Below are 22,938 nucleotides of genomic sequence, written 5' to 3' on the forward strand. Positions count from 1 at the left end.
AAAAGAAAATGTATGCAAATAACTACAAAAAGAAATTTTGAAAGAATAAAAAAAAATTAACCAAATAAATCTAACACTTTATCTGATCCATGATATGTAGTTATTCATGTACATAAGTTCTTAAACAATGAATGCAGCACTTACTTCTGAAGTAAAGAACTCTTGTATGAGGCGCTGAGAGGGAAAATCTTGGTTTTAGAAGTCATGAAACTTCTGTGGTTTTCATTCAAGAGGCTCATTTCCTCTGTTCTAACAATGACCTTTTATTTAGATTGATGCACTTTGACTTAGCAACTGACAGACAAAAAGGAAGAGGAGCTTTGTACGTGCTGAAAAGTCATGCAGTGAAACCAGAAGGTTCATAAGCTCAGTTTAAACACGTGTATGCTCCCATATGTCAAATATACAGAAAACAAGGTTTTTTTTAATTTGGTTTAGGATCTCTTAAATATGGTAAAATGTATTTTTTGGTAGAAAGAGGCATTAAAAAAACGCATTTCTGATTGCTTATTTCTCCCTAACAAGTCACTGTTGGTTTCTGGAAGAATCTTTAAAACAACTCAGGCTGCTACAGTTCCTTGGGTGAAAGTGACTTTGCCCCCTCAAACACAGAGGGCAAACAGAGGGTAATGCAAAATGTGGTCAGTTTTCATTAAAAAAGGGCTTCCACAGAGGGAGTCCAGATTGAAAAACCAAAGCTCAGCAAAACAAAGAAAGGGCAGAGAAAAGGTTTGACAGACGCATCTTGATGATCTCAACATTTGAGAAAATATTCTGTGCACCGATGAGACAAAAAGGAGACCTGTTTGGAAAGTGTGCATCCTTTTATACCTTGTATAAATCTAACAGCATTTCAGAAAATAACATCCTTCAGTCAAACACAGAGGTAGTAGTTTGACTGTCTGCGGCTTCGTTGCTGTTTCAGCACCAGGATGACTGCACAACTTCTGAAACCAGGAAGAATTCTGCTCTTCAGCAGAAAATCCTGAACAATGTTCAGCAATCAACGTGCAACTTCAAACACACTTGAGTTCTAAAGCAGGACGATAATCCACACAAAACAACAACCCAACTTCTGAGTGAGTGACAAAAAATACTAAAAGAAAGTGTTTGAAGTAGCCCAGTCAAAGTCCAGAGTTAAAATTGATTAGTGGTTTGACCCAAGCAGGCTGTTCATGCTCAAAACCCCCCAGTTTGGCTTAATAAAAACAAACAGTCATAAAATACTTCACACAGTCCTGCTTCGGTCTGGAAACATTCCTTTGAAAACAAACGGGTGTCTGTTTTTGTTTCTCTGAATGTACCGAGAAAATCCATTTATTGCATTTTAAATGGAAATTTGATGTTTTTGGATAAATTATATTAACCAAACAAAACATTCAAACTGTCTTTATGCTTCACATAATATTCAGCCATATCAGCTTTATGGCCAACATTAAGGAAGCAAACAGGATTTTGCAGAGAATGTATTCATTTAAAGGTGCAAGTTTAGTTCTCATGTGGAATATTTTTCTACTATAGCTTAGAGTGTATAAACCAGCAGAGACAAACAAATTGCAAACATTCAAATATTTTTATTTTTGTGGAAAACCCAGACAAGCACAACTGACAGCTAGAAAATATAAAAGCTGCCCAACAAGCTGAAGAGACATGATATCTCTCACATTTGATGTATAAAATAACACCAGACACATTTCCATTTATATGACAACATCAGGCATTCAGATCACAGCAGGAGCTGCCTGACAATGAACACAAGTGCTCACCCTGTGAGGAGGAGGAGGAGGAGGAGCTGGTGGATTGTTTAAAAGCTTAAAAACTCAAAATACCAGACAGGAAAAGACTGACCATTTACAAAACTGCCAAACCTGAACCTTCTAAAAAAAAGACTATTTCATACAGCAGACTGATGTACTAGTACTGTGAAACAAATGCTAGATTCTGGTGTTATTTAGCTGTCAATTCTAATTAACTGTAGGTGTCCACAAATTAAAAGTAAAGGAAAAGTGATCTTTTTGTGCGTCTTCTGACTGAAAAGGCTTTTGTTCTAACTGCAATAACTTTTGAAATGTTACAAAGAAACTGCTGAACCTGCTCCTTTGTGCCTGTGAGACGGCCTGTTGTACATTATTGAATCAGATAAACCAAAGTATCTCCGATGTCTACAGTGAGGCCGTTGTCAGCCAGAGTGACCTTCTTCTCATCCAGATTTATGTTGAACACAGATTTGCTGGAGATGGGCAGCTTGCCTTTCTCCTCCTGTCCCAGTATGGGCACACGCCGTGGGCCGAGCACAGGATCCTCATACCTCATCAGCTTCACTCTGGACAGATCTAGTGGTGAGGTTAAGAAAACAAGAGTCAGTGAGGTAGGCAGAAAATGAAGATTAAAAAAAAAAAACAAATAGAAAAGAGGCAAAAAAGACAAAGTGTGGAAGGAAGTGAGATAAAACAGAATGTGGTCATTAACTGGATGACATAATCACAGAGAATTCATATTGATTTATTTTCCCCAGACAGAGTTGAAGTGTTGTGCAAGATTACATGAGTGATCATAAAAACCCCAATAAAAAATATGACAGACATAAAAGAAAAAAAAGAAAAGGAAATGGAGAAAAAAGGACTACAAAGTCAAGAAACCCTAGACAAATAGTTAACAGACATGCCTAAATGTTTTTTAAACCATAATGATTAACCTGAACACAAGTGAGTTAAGTTGTTTTTTAGCCCATTTTGATATTAATAACAAAAATATGTACATATGTGCTGGGCAAAAAAGTGTCAGATAATAAATCTTTAAATAAATCTTCAAACTGCGTTACATTACAGGTTTCGTTAAGGTTTATGTTTATTCTTTATGAGAAATGCAGTGATTAGGCTCTTCCAAGTCATTTCAGGCTTTTCTTTAAAGCTTGAATGGCAGATTCTGAATTATACCCATCTGGATGTTATGATTTCAAACTACATTGGGTTGATGCATTTATAGACCAAAAAATATGGGGTTCTACTTAAGAAAGATGAAAAAAATAGATGTTTTAGTATCAACAAATTAAAGGGAGTTCTTCAGTCCTGCACCAAATCATACCAGATTTAGCCATAAAGGCTAACTGTTATCTGCAGTGCCTGTCAGGTTAATGGTTTAAACATAAAGAATAAATTACAAAACACAAACTAACGCAGCACAATGACATTTTCTTTAGACTGCATGCTATTCTGGCTTCATTGACCTAATCTAACTAAATTTGTAACAGCTGGACTTCCAAGCTGTAGGCACATCTCAGGGGTAATTTCAGCAATCAGCATGCATCTAGCTACAGTTTAGATTGGAAAAAGGTCAAAAGGCTAGTGAATGCACAATTTCCGTTTTCTACATTTCTATACTGGCAGATGGCAAAGGCTCAGGGAAGTCATTTCCAAGGCAGATTTGTAAACAACACGCATCTGAATTTGCTTATCCACCAGGAGGTGTGACAAACCAAAAATATGAATCAGCTCCAAAGAGACTCTCCGGTTTACAGATTATTTTATCTAAACAGAGTAAATACGTTTATGCTCTCTAAAATACAGACTTATAATAAGAAGCTTTTGAGTTTCAAAATGTGCTGCTGACCTTTTATGAGTCTGTTGACTTTGGCAAGTCGACGGACAATGGTGTCTTTGCTGTCTCCTTGCCGGATGTCCAGCTTTGTGGAAAACAGGCCGTTGGCTGGTTGAGGGTTGACCAGGGACATGGCGACTCCAGGCTTGGAAAGAACAACAAAGTTTATTTTGTTATAATTTTGTTAATCATCAACATAAAGACAACATGATGCATCATGTATGCAAACAAACCTGCAGTTGAACATAAAAAATAATATCTGCTGACATTCATAAAACATTCAGAAATAACCATTTTCTGTCATTTTTTTAGCATCCATTACACATCAGGAGCCTTTACCTCTGATCTAAACACACTGAACGGTTTCCCAGGGCAACAATCCTCCTTCACTTTGTCATCAGCCTCTGATGCAAATAAGACATCAATCTGCTCCAACTGCAGGGGGGAAACAGGAGAAAACATATCAGTGCACAGCTGAGCAGACCAACCACAACGGTGCACTGCTTAGATGTTTTGTGTGTTTGCTCTACTGGCACAGACTGGCAGCGTTAACTAGACTCAAACAGTAATCCCAGACTTATCGCCTGGTCTTACACCAGAATGTCACACATTTTCTGTATTTTTGGAGTGAAAACAGCAACTGGAAGTTAAACTAGATGTAAAACAGAATACTGAACAGAGCTGCAAGACAGAAAGTTTTTTTTTTTTTTTTTTACACCATTTGCTCATTTAGTTTCCTATGCAAAGCACGCTGTACCCAGCATGCTTTGCATAGGATGGAATTTGGCTTCTGCATTTTACCATTATTTTTATCCATGTAGACAGGCTGGGAGCAATCTAAGGCCACTTTATTACTTAGAAAGCAACAGCTCCCCAGTGATCTGAGTTCAGCAGAAGCCATTTTAAAGCAGCAAACTGAAGTCATTTAACCATCTACACCTCTTCTCTGCTGACCGCTCTTTTCTTAGTGAAGTATCACTGATGGGACCTTTGTCTAACTACTGGTTTGTGCAGCAAGAAATACACCATGTAATCCAGTCCTTGAAACGCACGAAAATTCTAGGTTAGCCTTTTAGTTTCTGTGCAAACATATAGGTTTAATTTTCAAATATGTGCTAGTTTGTAAAAAAAAATATATTATCTGGAGTTGCAGGTTTATTTATTTGTCAGTATTAAGCCTTTTGGAGAAAAATAAAGTTGGTTATAGATAAATATTACAGATAATCATTGCCAGCTTGGTCACAGAAGACTGAAAATCATAAAGCATTGTGAGCAAGAACAGATGAAATTTTGTTTGTGTTGAATCTGAAGAGAGTGAAGTCACAGACCTCCAGAGAATTAGTTAAGTACACCAGGTTCTCCATGAGAACCGCTCGCTCATCAAACTCCAGCTCTAGATCCAAGACCCTGGGCCCGTTCTTCTCCAGGTTCTCCTAAAAAACACAGACGCAATCACACAGAAAGTTGGATGTGAATATAATGCTAAAAGTACTAACAACTCAGCTGCAGAAAATAATTATTGGAAACGGGACACTTTACTATAAATGTACACCATGTATCTGCAGGATGAGCTTAAAAGACATAAAGAGCCATAAATAAATAAAGAAGTTTATCATAAATATTACCACGGTTATTCTGTTTGATCACTTGAATAAAGACTAACACACCTAAGAGAAGTGACTCATACATTTTTAAAAGAGAAATGCCTTTGATCAGCATTATTATTAGCTGCTTTAATCAAATACACATATTATATATATATATATATATATATATATATAGTTAAGCTCTAAATGAGATAAGAAAAGCACAATCTTTGATGACATTTCAGTACAGGTATTAAATAGTTCCGTCCTCCATTGGATGCTGTGCACTGACTATGTATTATAATAACATATACAGTCGGTACAAAACATTAGCTACCTTAGCCCTACCACAGGAGACACTTCAAAGTGAGACTATATCTCAATGATGAAAGATAATGTGTTTGTGAAAGTTTGGAGTAAAGATTTAAACTGAACAAAAAATCTGTCAAATTCTACAGCCTTGCATTAATAAATAAAATATAGTTTTTATGCATTAGCAGGGATAAATCTCAAGATTGCATCTTTTCTGAAATATTTAATCAATCAAAAACCCTACACCATATTAGTTTCACGTTACATGTATTAGGCCTTAAATCAATGAAAATGAGAATTGGTCAAAATCAGAATCAAAAACTGGTATTTGCCAGAAAAAGCCTGAATAGTGCACTTTCAATGTGACCCTTAAAACTAATAATAAATACCTTGATCATGGCAACAAATGGCATGACTCTCTTCATGTACTTCTTCAGCTCAGGCAGGGCTCCCAGCTCGCTGGCTATGACTTTGTTGTCTGGCAGGATCCCGTTGTTGCTCTGGTCACAAACACAAAGAGGTGCTACAGATTTAAACAAAAGCTGAGTGTGAACAGCTGAATGAGCCCCAGCATCAACTTGCACCGTGTCTTAAGCAAAACTATATAAAAAATAAAGAGCAAACAAACATTGTTCTGTGGAAGGTTTTTTTATTTTATTTATTTTTACCTTGTAGTGCTTGCCGAGCAGAGATAAGGCGCTGTGTTGCCATGGAGGGTAGCTCTTAGCCACATAAATAGTGCAGTGGGACGGCTTAGCAGGGGGCTTAGAGTCACCTTTCTATGAAAAGAGAAAAATGCACTTAAGAAAAAAAATAAATAAAAACAACCTTTTAGATGTGATTGATTCGTTGGTAACTCACAACACAAGGTGGTTGCAATGGAATACAACTTTGGGGTTACTTAGGATGATATAACAAATACATATGCTTTTTGATGCTCGTTAGTGAGTGATCTGTTCATTTAAAGTACATGGCAGCTGCCTACATACAGACTGTACCACATGAGTCATGATGGCGAAAAGGTTCATGTGAGGAAAAAATATGAAATATATTATCAGAAATCTCTACTTTCTAACAAAGATTAAATATGAAACCATGTCATAAAATTGAAGTCAGTCCTTCCAGTTGTTTGTTTCCTTCTTTTCCTGTTCTCTTCCAGTTCTGCCCCTGTGCTCCCAAAACATTGGTAACAAATCAATAACTTCAGCATGGGAGCCCAAGATATCGCCTGTCTTAGATACACTGTCAGTACCTGCTTTGTTTTTCTCTCTCAGCTGCAGAAATCCAGATAATGAACAGAAACTTTTCCATTGTCAACACAAGACTTAACACTCTTGGTTTATCTAAAAGGATAACAGATGCTGCAGGAAGCTCGGCATCAATAATCCACAACTGCTGCATTTCAGGCAGTGACACACAGAGAAATAAAGGAAACCCCAAAGCAACATTTCTTCTTGTTTCATTTTGCTTCTGAAATCATAATACATTATTTTTACCCTGATGGTCAAGAAAAAAAATCTCATTTAAACAAAAGCCCTCTCTAGTCTGAAGTCGTTTTTTTTTATTATTCATTTTTTCCTCATTGTTGTGCTTCAACAATAATAAACTGTGAAACATCTGTTGACAGAGAAAAAACACTCAGCCTCCAGTTTCTGGCTGTTGGAGTTTTTGTGAACAAAAGGTTTGGTTTTCATTCAACAAGAAAAAAAAGAAACTATGAAAAGAGTGTTATTAATTTTAAAATAGATTTTTACTCTTACAAAGAGCCATCATATCTACAATGTAAAGAACGTGCAACATCTTACACGTTTCAGAACGTTAAAATAAATGTGAAGCCTTTTCAAGATCCTTACGATTTACATTTAATACCTATCTGAGTAAGACATTTTATTCATTGTTAACTGATCTATAATGATAAACAACATAGGTGGTTTTGATTTAAATTCCCTAAAGCCAGTTGTGTTGTGTTAGTTTTGTCAAAGGATAAACTAAAAACTCCAGAATTTACGAGAGAGTGATCTACAAAACAGAAAAAAAGATATGCAACTAGGCAGATTTCTCAATAAAAAAATTAAATTGTTTTTGAAAAGCATAAATAAAAAGGTTAATTGATGAAGCCGTGAATTAGTAAGCATATTTATGTAGGACACAACCTAGTATAGTAGACGTATTATACCTTGTTTTTGGGAGGAAGCATGTATGCTTTGAGTCTCAGACGGAGGTCGTGTGCCGTCTCCATCAGGTACTGAGAAGAACGAATCAGAACCTCATCGACGGGTCCGGCCATGGGCCATGATGCCTTCATCAGAGAACCAGTCTGTGAGAGGCAAGCAGGAGACGAGTGAAAGGAGATTCTTATTTTAAAAAAGTGGAAACAAAAACTGGTCTCATCAATTACATAATCAAAAGCCACAGTGCTTATGTAATTGCCCTAGCAGGACTCAGTTGTGCTTGAGCGTGTGGAAAAACAACATATGATTTCAGCTTGTGGTACCAAGCACAGGATCAGGGGAAAATAAAGGTAGGTGAGGGGGGCTCTTTTGTTGTTGCTAAGCAACAACTGAAAAACATATCTCCAACACAGCAGTTCTCTTTTATATTCACAAATTTGAGTGTTAAAAATATTCATGGCTCTCAGTGCTACAGGAAGCGTGTAGCAGTAAGTGCAGAGGAAACGGCTCAGTGTGAAGACAGGCTCCCAGCAGACTTGGATTTCACCACTGGGATCTTGTCAGTAGCCATTTCACACCAGTAAATGAGCAGTGGGAACAAGTGCTACTGCAGGCCAGCCGTGAACATGGGAGTTTAAGCTTTCCGATCCCAGGTGCTCTTCATGAATGTAAATTAACACATTACGGTGACCCGTTTTGGTTGGCTGCATTTCTCTGTTGTATGTAAAAGTCTATGACGAGGAAAAAGCCCGAAGAGAGGATGGGAGGAGAGAATCAAAGCCAGATTTATACCCTGAGAGCACACTGTGAACACGTAAAACAGAGACATGCCAAAAGTCTGTTACCTACCTTGCCCAGTAGACTCCATGTGTATTCACAGAGGTGTGGACAGATGGGGGCCAGCAGCAGTGTTTGTCTCTCTATGAACTGGAAGACCAGGTCTCTGTGCATGCCTTCAATAGCCAGCTCACGGTACTTATCTTTAGATGCCTAAAGCAAAAACATGGACAGTTTTAAACATCCACAACTGTGCACAATGCTTCAACAACAAAACTAGAACTATCCCTGAAAAGTGCCTAGAAATGGATAAATGAAAGGGTAAAAGGAGATGGAAAGAAAACAGATCTGCAAGGATCAGTGTGTTCTTTAGTAGCACGATCCAACAGCAACAAATCTAAATAAAGGTGTTTTCTGTCAAAGCTGATCAGACTTGCATATCACAAAATTGTGTTAATCAGAGTCATTCCCCTGATGCATCACTCAGTTGTTTCTCAATTTCAACCAAGAATTTCATGAGGCATTCCTTTAGAATCCGCATCATTAACAGCAAAGCATGTTCAGTTTAGAAGTTGTAAAGATTTACTAAGATTAACTTTATTAGTATTGGTAAGGTTTTTAATATAAAGAAAAACAAACAAAAAAATATGCTTTTAAATACAATTATTTAAAAGAAATTCCTGAATCAGTTAAAAAATGGTTGGTGGACTAGCTTGTTCATAGAGTGACCCCCCCGTCAAAAAAAACATTATAGGCTACATTACATTGAAAACTATTTACAAACAGATCTTAGCTCTTTAGACACTTGCCTTACAAATTTTAATTGCTCTATTTTTATATACTCTGAAAAAATTACAGAGATTTTAATTGTTCATAACACTTCTCATAATAGCGTAATCTCGAAGCTTTAGAGACATTCTTATTTTTTGAGCTAAAGATATTTCTCAGAAACTTAATGTACTTACCTGGAACTCAAAAAAGCCGCTCTTCAGAGCCTCCTTGTACATCATCCTCTCATAATGCTGCTCTGTCTTCAAGATGCCTGCATTAATTTCACTGCAGAAAAGATAAAGTCCATGTAATTATATTATATAAAGACATAAGAATAGCAGAACTGTTGCTCTGGAGATAGAATGCTCATTTTCATAAAACTTCAGTGTTTTCACAACGCAAAAGACATGAGAGTCTTTTGTTATAAGAGACAACCTTATTGCAGAAAGTGCCTCATAATTAGTAGGTACAAATTGCAAGTAAAGAAATATGTTACTCAAAAATGTTTTAGGGTGAATTTTAATCAAATTCAAAACTATTTTTAAAAAATTAAGAGAAAACATCCTTCTGAAATGCACTGTCAAGATTATTGTGAAGACAGATTCCAGATAATATGAAAAGAAATGCATCCCATCTAGCTTAGCTTAAACATTTTATCAAGTTCTTGATCTTTACAAACTTCATTACTCAGCTCATTTTCCCACATACCTTGCAAACACACGATCGTTGAACGTGTCCGCGGGCCCAGTCCTCAGGTTGTTCTGGTTAGCAATCATCTCCTTCACCCACTCCACCCACGTGTAGAGGCGAAGAATGCCGGCATCAGCCATGGTCTCCACAAAGTTAGCGTCTTCCACCGTGTCCCCAGCGTCAGCTAGAGCCAGACGCATACCTGAAAAGAGCAAAGCGATGCAAAATACACAGAACACAAACTTCACTTAGATTATGTAGTCTGAAAAATGGGTTGTGTTTAAAAGAAATGTGTTTAGTGCATATACACAATGCAAACACCGCACATAACACTCCCTACATTTATAATTTGTTTCATTTAAACTGGGGATGCATGATGCATTTGCATTAATGTCAGTACGCCCGATGTTAGTTATTTTTTAACATATGGGTGTCTGTCCCATAAATAAAAGTGGGCTGATATTAATAACTGATTTCCATTTTTCTCTTGTTTCCATTTGTGTATGTGTTTCAGGTTGAGGAGGGGGGTTGGTCATGTGGTGTTTGTTTGGTCATGTGGTGTTTGGTTGGTCATGTAACAGTGCTGTAGCACAGTACGTTTAATTAAAGCAGAGAAACAATGTCGACGATCAAAAGAGTAGGGAAATATATCCAACATTGCTAAATATCGGTTATAAGTCATAACAGCATTAATAATATTGAATATTGATATAAATATTGCAACTTTTCAAATTGGTGCATCTTTAATCCCTGTTATTCATAAGGCTTTGGAGAAAGAGAAGCTTCTACTTCAATATTTTAATGATGGTCTAAGTAATACATGCAGCAGTTCACACAAACACAAACACAAGATTTTTTAAAACATATCCAAATTAATTCTTATTGGTCCCCATGGCATCCTAAAATTATCTCCACTTTTTTGTTTCTATTTTGAAGGCAGCCTCTTGAGTCAACTATGTGAATGCATGATTTAGGATTTAAGACACATAATCTGACTACGCAAGGCCAATAAAAATGAGTTAGGCCCAAGAAACTGCACACTTTGGGCATTATTTGTGGTTCTTTTAAATGATTTAAGAATATTCAAAATTAAGCAAACACAAACATACTACCATAACAATTAAGAGTTGCTTTGGGCTGTTATGAATAGCTTTAAAAAATTAAATAAAAAGAAAAAGCTGCTCATAATAGCCAGGAGCAACTAATTGTAACCTGTGAATATGATTGTGTTCATGTTCAATTATAACCACTAGTTGGACAGAAAATGTTTACAACATAATCCAATGGAATACCTTATGTAGTGTAAAAATACATTGTAGTGGACAAGAAAACTCTCATAAGGAGAAAAAGAAGAAAAGATTGAAGATGATACATAAAATGCAAAAAGATGCAGAATAGATGAAGAAACTGACATTACCGTCAGCTGAAAACTTGCTGATGGCTTGGCTGAGAGTGAGGAAGTTTCCTGTTGATTTGGACATCTAGTAAAAGAACAAATTGCATTGAATTAGAACTCCAGACAGAGATGATCAGCTTCAGATGACCAAAAAACAGGTACATATTACGGTAAACTAAGCAACTTCAAAAAGTACTTGAAACACTTTACAAAGTTCGGGAGCCCTTTAGAGAAACTGGGGAAAATTTTCTCTTTTGCAGAACCTCGCAATATGTTTTCTGTTACCTCGCATGAACTACTGATTAGTTCATGCAGCATAGTTGAATATTGTAAGCCTTTCTTACAGTGGTCATCGCACTTTCTGCGATAATATAAGGCTTTTTGAGGTTGTTCCATGTATGTTAATAGATTTTTGTGAAATTTTTATATATTTTTCTTTAGGATAGAAATGCACCACAAACCTATGATATAAACAGAAACTTTCCATAAGAAAGAAATAAAAAGGAATGAAATAGCAAATACATCCTAACTATTTGGACTATTTTTGATTGTGTCTTGTTTCTGTTGGTAGTCTGAGTGGTTTAACAGGCCGTTTTCACACAGCCTTACACACACAGACATAAACATGCAGTGAATAGACCAATTTTTGAATAAATCAGTTTTTTGCACCAAAGAGTTAAGTATAAACACTGAGGCTCTTTAAATGTATATGCATTTGAAATTTTAAATTGACATTTGTGATTGTATACAAAAATAAACCAGCAAATATTGCGAGGTAATGCAAAAGAAATTTTCCCCGTGTCCCCTAGAAGGCTTCGAAACAAACTACTTCAAGCTTCAGCCACAAAAAAAACAATTATTTTAAACAGCAAAACAAAAACGGAGAATGGTTATCTAAATTCTGCATTTAGCAAAAATCTTACATTCTAAGATTTATTTCTAAATCTTTCATAAAAACAAAATATACAATTTGCTGCCTTTATAAAAAAAAGGGGAATAAAAACGCTTTATAGACTCTTCAGGCTTTAGTATCACTAAAAATAAGATCATTATGATCTAAAAATGCTTGACTTACCTTTTCCGAGTTAAGGAGCAGGTGTCCGTTTGCTCGAACTGCCTGAGGCCACTTCCCACTGTAACAGAAAAAAAAAAACATTAATTCTATTAATGTTGGGTTTCCAACATGAATTTCCTCCCCCGTCGTTTTGCTGATGGTGGAGAGCAGCATCTGAAACTTTGTTGAAAGATATAAAAATATAAAACAAAAATACAGTTAAGGCTCTGTTAGCGCTCCACGCCCCATTATTCAAAAGGTTTCAAGTCATTTGGAGACTTCATCTGCTACATCAGCAATGGCCCTCTAAGAAACTACTCCGAAGGATAGAAATGTTTTCGGCACATAGGCATTACAGGGGAAATAAATGGTAAACATTGACACAAATGTGATATTAAAACAAAGAACACATTCATAACGGTACACATTGGAGTGGCTGAAATCTGTAACAGTTTGCATCAACCACGACAAAACCTGATGATGATTTAAAACCTGATGATGATTTAAAACCTGATGATGATTTAAAACCTGATGATGATTTAAAACCTGATGATGATTTAAAACCTGATGATGATTTTTTAATGCTTGTGAATTTTAGTCCGGAAATAATGGACAACATTATTCTCACAAGAGAAAAGATGAACTGCAGTGAATTTAGACTGGCTATATTCCAGCTGTAGGCCTCTACAGTGTGTGTAGAACTTGATTTAAAATATTTTTTAAAAATCAAAGTCTTTTTTGAAAGGCATTGTTTTCATTTACATTTTTCATGTTAACTACAACTCCCAACTTTAAACTAAATAAATAAAACTCTAAAAGTTTAACCTGCATTATACCGGCAGGTCAAACAGGAAAAACTCACCTGTCTTTGGGCCACATGGCTACATGGTTATACAGGTAATAGGAGAGGTGGTTGGGCACAAGATCCTTTCCAGACACACGGACATCCACCGGGTACCAGTACTCAAACTCCCTCCGCAGCCTTTGTAGATGCTCCTTAGGGATGTCGGTCTTGGGGAAAGGAGACGACTTAAAGAAGATAAAGTCCCACACCTCTCTGGTCATCTGCTCTGGCCTGTCAAAGCAGGAAATCATGGCTAAGGGCAGGAGGAACAGAATAATGGGGTGACTATAAACTTTAACGAATCTGGTATTCTGCTGAGAGAGCGATGTATTTAGGTGCTTATAGTAAACTTCAGTGATACGAAGTTGTGGATTCCAGCATCAGTTTTCTTCATTTGTTAGAAGATATTTTTAAAGAGTTTTCTCTATTCTAACTCTCTGGAATAAAATGTCTGGTTGATTGTTGCAGAGAAAAAAAAAGACAAAGAGTGGAAAAAAACAGACATAAATAGCTTCAAGTTCAATATTTGCTTCAAGTGCAGGTCTGTGTGTGGCGAATAATTACTTGATGCCCAGTGGAGAGTCCCCTTGTCCGTTCAGCACACCTCCCTGGAGGAGGTGGGCTACAGTGTAGTAAGCCATATAGATTGTAGAGTCCGATAAAGACTCGATCAGCCACTGCTCGTCCCAAGGCAGTCGTGTTCCTATGGTAACCACGGGACAGAGTCACACACAGACAGACAACCAATGATATACACAACAAAAATACTTTAAAGACAAAATAATATTCATTACTTTGTACTGATTAAATGATTAAGACTGCTAATTAAATAAATTAGCAGTCACTTGGTTCACATTCAGACAAAAGAATTCTTGGTAGACAACCAGAGATTTGGATTGAGTTGTGTAATCCTTCCTAAAATAAACAGCGATGCAATCTGGTGATGCCAGAAGACAAAACCACAAGTAATCTCTAAACAGCTGTTATGACAGATAACCTGGATTTTATACTTTAAAAACAAAGCTATGGGGAAGAGGAGCAAAAATCCATGTTTAGTTTGTTTTTAGTTCCAGATCCTCTTGGCTCATCTTTTTGTGTTACAAGTAATGATGGAAAATAATCGTATCAGTTACCATACTAGAGAAAAACAATTAGGCACCATGTGACAAGCAACAAGAAACTCCAATATTCTAATATTTGCAGCTTAAAAATCTGAATTAATGTGTTTGTTATTTAAGCTTTTTGACCCATTTCCCACTATTAGCTCCTTGAGGGCATCAATAACTGCTGTATAAATGCTTCAAATAGCTGATTGTAATTGCTATTTTTAGACTACTATTTGTGCTTGTTAAGCAGCAACACATTTTTAGCCAAAAACAACAGACAGATATTTTCTCACAGTACTGAGATTTCAATAAATGCAACAAAATCTATTATTTCTGTATTGTCCTTACAGAAACAGTAGATTATTTCTATAGTAACGATTTTACTACATCAAATGCAGTTTTATGTCCTCAAATTATAAAACTAACTGTAATCACATTTATCAAATATTTTACTTATTTTAGAAAAAAAACTTTAATAAAACATTTTATTTGAATCTACAAGAATGCAGGATATATTTAGCATTTTATTTAGGCTCCATACTGCATCTGTTCCTGCAGGAGCACAAGCTAGTGCTAGGTGCTCTGTGACCAGGCCTTTGTCTCCATCTGTAGACAAAACACCTTTATACAAACAGCAGTTTGAAACTTTCAGGTGTCACACTGCTCTCTTCCATCTTTTACATGGTTGCATGTCAGGTGAACAAGAAACAAGGAAGAAACAGAATTATGGGGATTTTTTCATGTTATTGAACCCATTACACAAAACTGTAAACCTACCAAGTCCGTAGGTACGAGAGCAGGCATGTTCCTGCAGCCAGGCTAAAGTTGCCTCAAAGTTTCTTCTAGTCTCCTCACAAAATCTAGAATTTTGTACACAAAAAATACAGAGTAGGTAAATTATTTTGGCCTTGCAGTGTTTTACCTTTTCATATTTTTTTTCCAACAGTTTAAAAAAAAAAACCCTAAGAACACTGGAGATAAATATGCATTTCCTTTATAGGAAACAAGCATTTCTGACTTGTTATAAGACCCCTGAGAAGTGGACTCAAACCACACAAAACAAAAAAATATTTAGATAAAGAAGTCATTGTTTTTACGTTTCCAGTGACTTGAGGGCTGCATTGGCCTGCTGCTTCCACTCAGCATCCCCGTAGTCCAAATACCTGTTCAAATACCAAAGCAATAGTTTTATTGATCTTTTCAGAGACTGAAGCAAATCACAAATATGAAATTCTTTAGAATGAATGAACCAATTAAAGCATGTATCTTAGATGAAATTCAAAACACTCAATACCCATAAATAGAAATAAAAATGTATTCAAATGACAAAAATACAATTCTATATAACAAAGATTGCTCTTACCACTGGTCACAAAGCGCCACCACACACTCATCAGCTGAACGTGACATGACCTGTTTCTCAGGCTCCATGTAAATCAAGGCCTCACCCTGTAACAGATAAACATTGTACAAACTGAGAATTGTAAAGTAATATAAAAACATGCATTATACAAACCCCCCACACTAACACATCTGTGCACAGACGTATAAAGAACTAAATCCAGATGAAGTTAAACATGTTACCTTCTCAACCATCATCCTCTGGATCGGCTTCTTCACATCTTGAACCTTCTGCCCCTTGTATCCCTCAACTAGCATGATCTGAGACATTTATTCACAAAGGTTCATTAATATTAAGGAAATGTAATTATTTTAAAACTTCTCACATCATTAAGTGGGCAATGTCTCTGTAGAGTTTCAAGACAAACAGGAATTGTGTGCATGACTGTGACATGGAACAAAACAAGCTCTTAAGAAAAAAAAAAACTGTCAAAACCAGTTGAAAGAAATACAAACATCAGTGGATAATTTTATATTCAACCCAGTATTTATAAAGAAACCCTTCAAACCTAAAGTTAAATCCTCCTGTAGTTGTTTGAAACCTACCCCTTCATAAAATCCCTTCAGGTAAACCTTTTCTTTGGCTTCAGCCAGTTTGTCTTTGTCATTTTGGCTCTGGATCTTCAGCTCATCACAGACGAGAGGGGCTGAAAGGTTTCCAAAGCCTGGGATTTCAATGATGGGGACCTGAGGTGTAGGCATTTAAAAATGATAAATAATGTTACACTGAAAAGTACCATTAAATAAATATGTTCAGTCTAAGTGAAACCAAAATTACTTTTAAAAGAGTTGCTTACCGGCTCGAAAGGCAACACCATCTTATCCTCAATTCCATATTTTTCCCTTAGAGCCTGTAGAAAATGCAAGAATTAATAATTATTTATTGTTTCTATGAATTCTCAATGAATTGCACAGCAGACATTATTTAAGCAGAAAAAGATTCACATAGGTGTTATTCTCTTAGAGCAGAAGTTTATGTCACCTGTTTCTTTTTGATGTCCCTGAGAGCAGCAATGTCATCAGGAGCATCAGATGGCACGCTGGTAACAACCCCAGTACCTGGAGACGAGGAGAAGAAAAGTGCAAGAAAATGCACATGAACAAAACTAATTTATTTCATTCTACTTGGTTCCAAATCTAATAAATGCCCCATGCTGCCACATTTCATTATCTGCTGTGCAGCAAGCACTGGAGCAACAAACGAACTGTGAAAAAGGACACACAAACATGATCTCATTTACTGTTGCTCATTACATTCCATAACCCTTCAAGACAAGATGACAGATTGAGCATGAGAAAGTCATTATTATTCATATGGATATTGTGACATTTCGGTTTAGTGATTCAGAAATTAAATTTATGAATATTTACAGAAATCCATCAACAGGACAAAGAATTACTTAGGAGCAAACAGCAGCTTTTCAGCAACAAATGCTAAAAATAAAATATCTGCAATAATAAAGGTCTATTTGGGGAACCAATTACACTCCAAGTGGAAAAAAAAGAAAAACATTCAGTATGTCATCAGGACATCACTATATGCACTGACCTTTTAAAGGATTCAAACCCCTTCATGTTTTTTACATTAACCTGTGACGAAAGTGTTTAGGGCACTTGTAGTCAGTTCCTCTTAATTTAATATCATTATAAAAGTTTTCATCTGATTTATAAAATATAATGCAAATTTGAAATATATCTTAAACATTGAAAAATGCAAGAAAAAAAAAAAAAACAATGTTCGAAAAAAACCAAAGAAGCCCATGACAGCTAAACTGCCTAAATATAAGAGCTCTAGAAAACTGTTATAAAAGTGCACATTTTTGGCATTGTGAGCAACACTGGCAAAAGGACTAGTAGAAATGAATGCAGTAAAGAACTGCATTCATGTATTCTGAAGGACTCATACCTTTGTCCTCCTTAATGGTGAGCATTGGCAAAGCATAGATGATGTTGTAGGAGGTCAGAGGAGCACTCAGGGCACAGCCAAGGATGTCCTAAACAGAGAAGCCATGCCATGTCAGTGAAAACTTGTGCTCCTTTAAGAATCAGATATTTAAATTCAGTTCAAATTTCTGATTCAAAGTTCATGTTTATAAGAAACTCAGACACAACTAACAAGCAGCAAATTATTATGTTTACATCAAAAGAGATTATATTTTAGATGCATTTACATTTATATATGGCTGCTAAACACTTTTACAAAGTTTGAAATCTTATTAAGAACATTATGATTGAAAGCTACAACCTCCATGTAAAGTGTTAACTTCATAAGTTAGACAAGATCTCAGCTCTAGCTTGTGATTGTATAGATTTGAACTTTAAAATAGAGTAAGTTTCATTTCAATTACTGGAGGCAAGTTTAAGCCAGTTACTGAAATCTCTGTCTTAAAAGCAGATGTTAATAAATACCCTCTTCCTTGATGGAAAGGCTGGTAGTGGATGAAGTTAAAATAATGTTCAGATTTCAATTCCCCTAACAACAATAACCCAATTTCATGAGCTTCCATCTCCCCAGGGTCCCAGTAACAGACTGAATCCTAATCTGTAAAGGGGTCATTTGCTGATCTTCATCATAAGCATGTGGTTTTTTCACAGCATTTCAACACCAGTCAGAACTACGTCACACAGAATGGATGATTACCATTTGTGCAGTCTGAGAGGAAATGTCACTCTGACAAGGAGCTGAATTCTCTGAATGGAGTGCAGAGAACAGCCTGAAATGGGTCAGTCTGAGCTCATCAGACTGACCAAGGTAGCCTTTTGATCATTCAAAACCTTCTTCTCTTCAGCCACGTAGAACCTTTCTTTTCACTCTGAATAAATGTGAAAATATAAGTTCATCACTTCTTTTGTATAACTGATGTCCTGGAGTTATTTTGATCTAGAACATGTCAGATATTGAGGCTTTGTTTCTTAATTAAATAATTTATCTCTCAAATCAAAATGCAAATTAGTCTGGCAACCTGTCAACATTGTTTCCTGCCTTTCTCTCATTCATCTAGGCTTTTGATTATTATTTTAGTATCGCTTGTGTTTGTTGGGTGCAAAACATAACAGGCTCTCTACCTGCCCAAGTATTTCCATGATCACTGGCACCACTCCATTCTCCTTGGTGAAGCCCTGGAAGGACATGTTTCTGGCAGACCTCCTGGTGGAGATGAAGACGTCTCCGTTGGCCGTTTCAAAGGCAACATACTTCATGTCGGGTCTCACCCAGCAGTTGGTCTGACCGAACATGGTTTCCGGTCTCAGAGTGGCAGCAACCAGGAAGATGTTTTTGCCTTTCATACCACTATGGGGAGGACAGCAAGTATTCAAATCTGACTTCTTTGTGAAGAATTAGTATATTCAGTAATATTAGTTTCAGATTTATTTACATAAGCTTGAAAAAAAAAAAGAAAAAAAAATCCTAGGAAATTACAAAAAGAAAAGAAGAGGAGTCATCACACAATTCTGTTCCAACAAGCAATTTGGCAACAGGAAATTACAAGATTATGCGTTTAAAAGCAGTGCAAAAAACAGAAGAAAAAAATAATTACTTAGTCAACAATGCATATTACAGCAAGTAAGACCATAGTCATGATATTTTACCTGCTATAAAACACTTTGGATTTAAATTTTGCAGTGTAAGGTTCAACCACCTTCATCTTGATGAGTGTGTATTCCTGAGGTCCCACACCCTGCAAATGACAGAAATGAAACAAAATGATACACTTTGGTCATCATAGTGTGAAAAAGGTTACACTTGATGTCTTTAAATGAAAAACAAATTTACATGGAATCACAAGCCTTCAGTTTAGATAAACTGGTGTTAGGATATAGCTGAATATTTTACATGCATAGTAAATTGAATAAACATTGTTGATGTGCACTACAACATTTTGAATTTGGTGTTTGATATTTTAATAAGCACAATGTGCATACCTCCCCAGTTTGCCTGTCATGATCCATGCATGGCTGTCCGTCCTTGGGAGAGTAGATGGTGTACCTGTAGAGAGGTAAACGATATTCATACCAAACTCCATTGAAGCAACTTTAAAGTTAGTTGTCATCCTTTATTTTTCATAAACATTCTATGAAATTGGTTTTATATTCAGCTGGTAAAAAGGAAGACAGCACAGAACAGGACAACATGTTGTCAGTTTCGATGGACAGCCATGTCTTGGTAAGTTTGATTTTTTTTTCCAAATGTATCATAGCAAAAAGAGTTAAACATAAAATGCACTCCAAACTTTATGATTTTTTAAATTTTGAAAACACCCTTTGATTTTCTTCCATTTCAACACCATGTTGTAAATTTTCAAATTCCTGAACAATGTTAAAAGTTTCTGTCTGTAACCTCACAAAACATGAACAAATCAAGAAAATTTGTGCTAAGCAGTAAAATTCAACTGATGTAAGAAATAAAAACTGTATAGGTTTATGCAATTGAACAAAAGTGCAACTGTTCAAAAAGGCCTGATTAAAAATGCACCTCTTGCCAAACTTGATCTTCTTCCGGTCTTTCAGGGTGAGAAAATGCCACCTGATGAAAGAGTCGTAGAAGGGATTCACATCAGTAGTGATGAAAGACCGCCTCCAATCCACCTACAGAATAACACAGATTATTGAAATTTTGATGAAAGTCATTTGCCTCAATGATACAACAAAAAAAGGGCAAAAAGCACAATGAGTTCAGATTTATATAAATCTAATTACTTTGAGTATAAACAAAATGGAAAAACACAGTTGCAAGCAATAGTTTTATATGTTTAGTCACCTTGACTCCCATTTGTTTGAGGTCTTTGATTGCCAAAGGAGGGAAGTACTCCAGCCAATGTTCTGCATGAGCAAACTTGACAATTTCATTGTCATTTAGGCCTAAAGACCTCATGATGTCCCACTGGTATGTGGAAGATCCAGATTTGGCCACCGCTTTACTCTGACAAAGAGATTTTCAGTCAGTGGAAACAGTTTACATGAAAGCAGTTAAAAAAATACATACAAACACAAACATAGAATACCATTCAGTTTTCACTTAGACACAATTTTAATGTAGGAAATTATTTCAACTGTCAGAAGATCCCAACCTTCTTGCCCTTTGCTTTGTCCTTGATGATGATTTCATCAGCAGCCTTGGGTTTCTCCTTTTCCTCTTCATCCTCATCTGGAAACAGGGGAGGGTTTCCATACAGCTCCATCTCTCTCTTCAGCTTGTCTGCACAGGCCTAATAGAGTGAACACAATGCATGAGAGATAGCTTGTGGGTGCTTTAAAACAGAGTTGGTGATGGAAATGAAGATCATATTATTGATTGATTTAAGTGGACTACATGGAGCAGAAATGCCAATGTGATGATAACGCAACCTACTTTCATAAAACTCTTTGTTGAAAACATTCAGATTCAACAAGTACTTGAATCTGATTGATCTACTTCAATCAGATTCACTACATTTATTCACTACATTGAATAAATAAAACCTTGTTGCATAATGCAACTTACATTAATTTCCTGGTGGGAATTCTTATACTATTAATGTTTAAAGTAAAAGCAAAGTCAGATTGTAGTAGCTAAAAATGAAAATAAGAAGAAGATGCCAACCTTGATTGGCATTCCTGTGCAGTGCAGACCAAATGGGAAGAGGCAGTTCTTCCCCTTCAGAGACTGGTAGCCAACAGCAAACTGGAGGAACAAATCAGAACAAGAGAAGCTCAGAGGAAAAAGTGGAAGATCTTTAACATTTTCAAGCTACCAGACACACAGCATCCTGGAATATTTTTATGTAATATATTATTTCAACCAAGGGCACGCTGCACAATCAATACATTTCTTAGGAAGACACACTTCTATGAACAGTCCATTAAACATTAAACTAATAATTTGCAATTAAAACCAAATTAAGCTCAGGATTCTGATTTGTTTTAACATTAGAATCACAGTGATTTCTTTCTTCCATACCTTATTTTTGAATTTACTACAGGTAATACAGTTGTTTAAAAAACTGCTAATAATTTGTGATAATAAGTGAACAGGATGAATTTCATTTCTCTATCCACCTTAGTCCGAGTATCCAACTTACCTCACACTTTGACAAGCTGAAGGTATGGCCTAGATGCAATCGACCATTCATATACGGATAAGGAAAGGTGACAAAGTACTTGTTTTTGCTGTAAAAAAAAATAAAGAAAATTAAACTTATAAAGAAAGACCTTTTAGTCTCTTCTTGTTTTGGTAACTGGGGTCTTACACCAGACAGTAACAGATTTATAACTGAAGCTGTTATTTGATTTTTATCTTGAAATGAAAAAAAAAAGTCACCCTAATATTTCACATTTGATGGTATTTCTGTAATTTTTTAACAGAAACATATGATCTGGGTGTCATGTAAAAGTTTGTTTAACTGCTTTTTAGTGTGAAATTGTTTGCTTTGACATATCATTTGCTGACGTACCTGTTTAATTAAATGTATTCTCTCTGTACCTATGTTCTCTTTCACTTCAACAGGCGCCATAATATAATAATGACAACATATTCATCACAATACGAGAAACATTTGCAGAAGAAATATTGTATTTAACGTACACTATAAAATATCCGTTTTGTTACCTCAACAAAGCAAATTTTCAAGGCAAACTAAATGACAGTGACAGCAGCTACTCACTTTGAAGTTTCTCCAACAGTTGACGGTGCGTCATTCTCAAATGCTCTCTCCTTCTCCCATTTCTCCTGGATTTCCAACTCAATCTTTCTCAAGTAGTCCAACTTGGCTGTTCCCTTTCGTTCCTTGAATACAATGTTAAGCAAGAATTTATTTCTTGGAGAAAATTCTCAACTATTTAAAATATCAGTAACCTCGTGTTGATAATGTAATAGCAAACATAACGACATTGATTTCATTTTTGGCATAAGATTTAGGCAGCTGGCTCGGGAGCTCATGCTAGCTAAAGTAGCATTCAGCTACAATAAGTTCACACATAAAGATGGAAAGTGTATTCATTTACTCTTTAAAAGTACAAATCACTCTGGAATACATGCTTAGAACTTACCGTCATTCTGTAACAATTTGACAACAACGTGCTTTTCTGTAGATTAAAGAGAGGAAATAATATAAAACTCCAATGATAAGAGAAATCCACGCCACCGGCGTCTGGATGATGACACAGACAATCGGCTTTCCGCAGAGCATTCTGGGTAATGCAGTCTCCACGAGGTCTTAAGCGTTTACTTTGAAAAACATCTAGCTGACCACTATT

At 36.1% G+C, this 22,938-nt stretch overlaps 1 protein-coding gene across 1 annotated transcript; it reads right to left on the bottom strand.

Moving 5' to 3' along the window:
• Positions 1-1,558: 1,558 nt before the first annotated feature.
• Positions 1,559-22,868, bottom strand: lars1b (leucyl-tRNA synthetase 1b). Its single transcript, XM_007552812.2, has 32 exons — positions 22,732-22,868; positions 22,347-22,468; positions 21,765-21,852; positions 21,287-21,367; positions 20,775-20,912; positions 20,465-20,626; positions 20,180-20,292; positions 19,630-19,693; positions 19,297-19,385; positions 18,772-18,997; positions 17,612-17,699; positions 16,688-16,764; positions 16,503-16,556; positions 16,252-16,392; positions 15,889-15,966; positions 15,668-15,753; positions 15,402-15,467; positions 15,082-15,164; positions 13,763-13,901; positions 13,217-13,429; positions 12,376-12,433; positions 11,322-11,385; positions 9,923-10,106; positions 9,409-9,499; positions 8,516-8,656; positions 7,672-7,812; positions 6,164-6,274; positions 5,885-5,995; positions 4,926-5,030; positions 3,937-4,032; positions 3,610-3,742; positions 1,559-2,333 (listed from the first exon to the last, which is right to left on the bottom strand). The coding sequence occupies exons 1-32, from the start codon at positions 22,735-22,737 to the stop codon at positions 2,128-2,130; spliced, it is 3,555 nt and encodes a 1,184-aa protein (XP_007552874.1). The 5' UTR covers positions 22,738-22,868; the 3' UTR covers positions 1,559-2,127.
• Between the last annotated feature and the right edge of the window lie 70 nt (positions 22,869-22,938).

This window comes from Poecilia formosa, unplaced genomic scaffold (genome assembly GCF_000485575.1).
Source record: "Poecilia formosa unplaced genomic scaffold, Poecilia_formosa-5.1.2 Scaffold3, whole genome shotgun sequence".
Lineage (NCBI taxonomy): Eukaryota > Metazoa > Chordata > Actinopteri > Cyprinodontiformes > Poeciliidae > Poecilia > Poecilia formosa.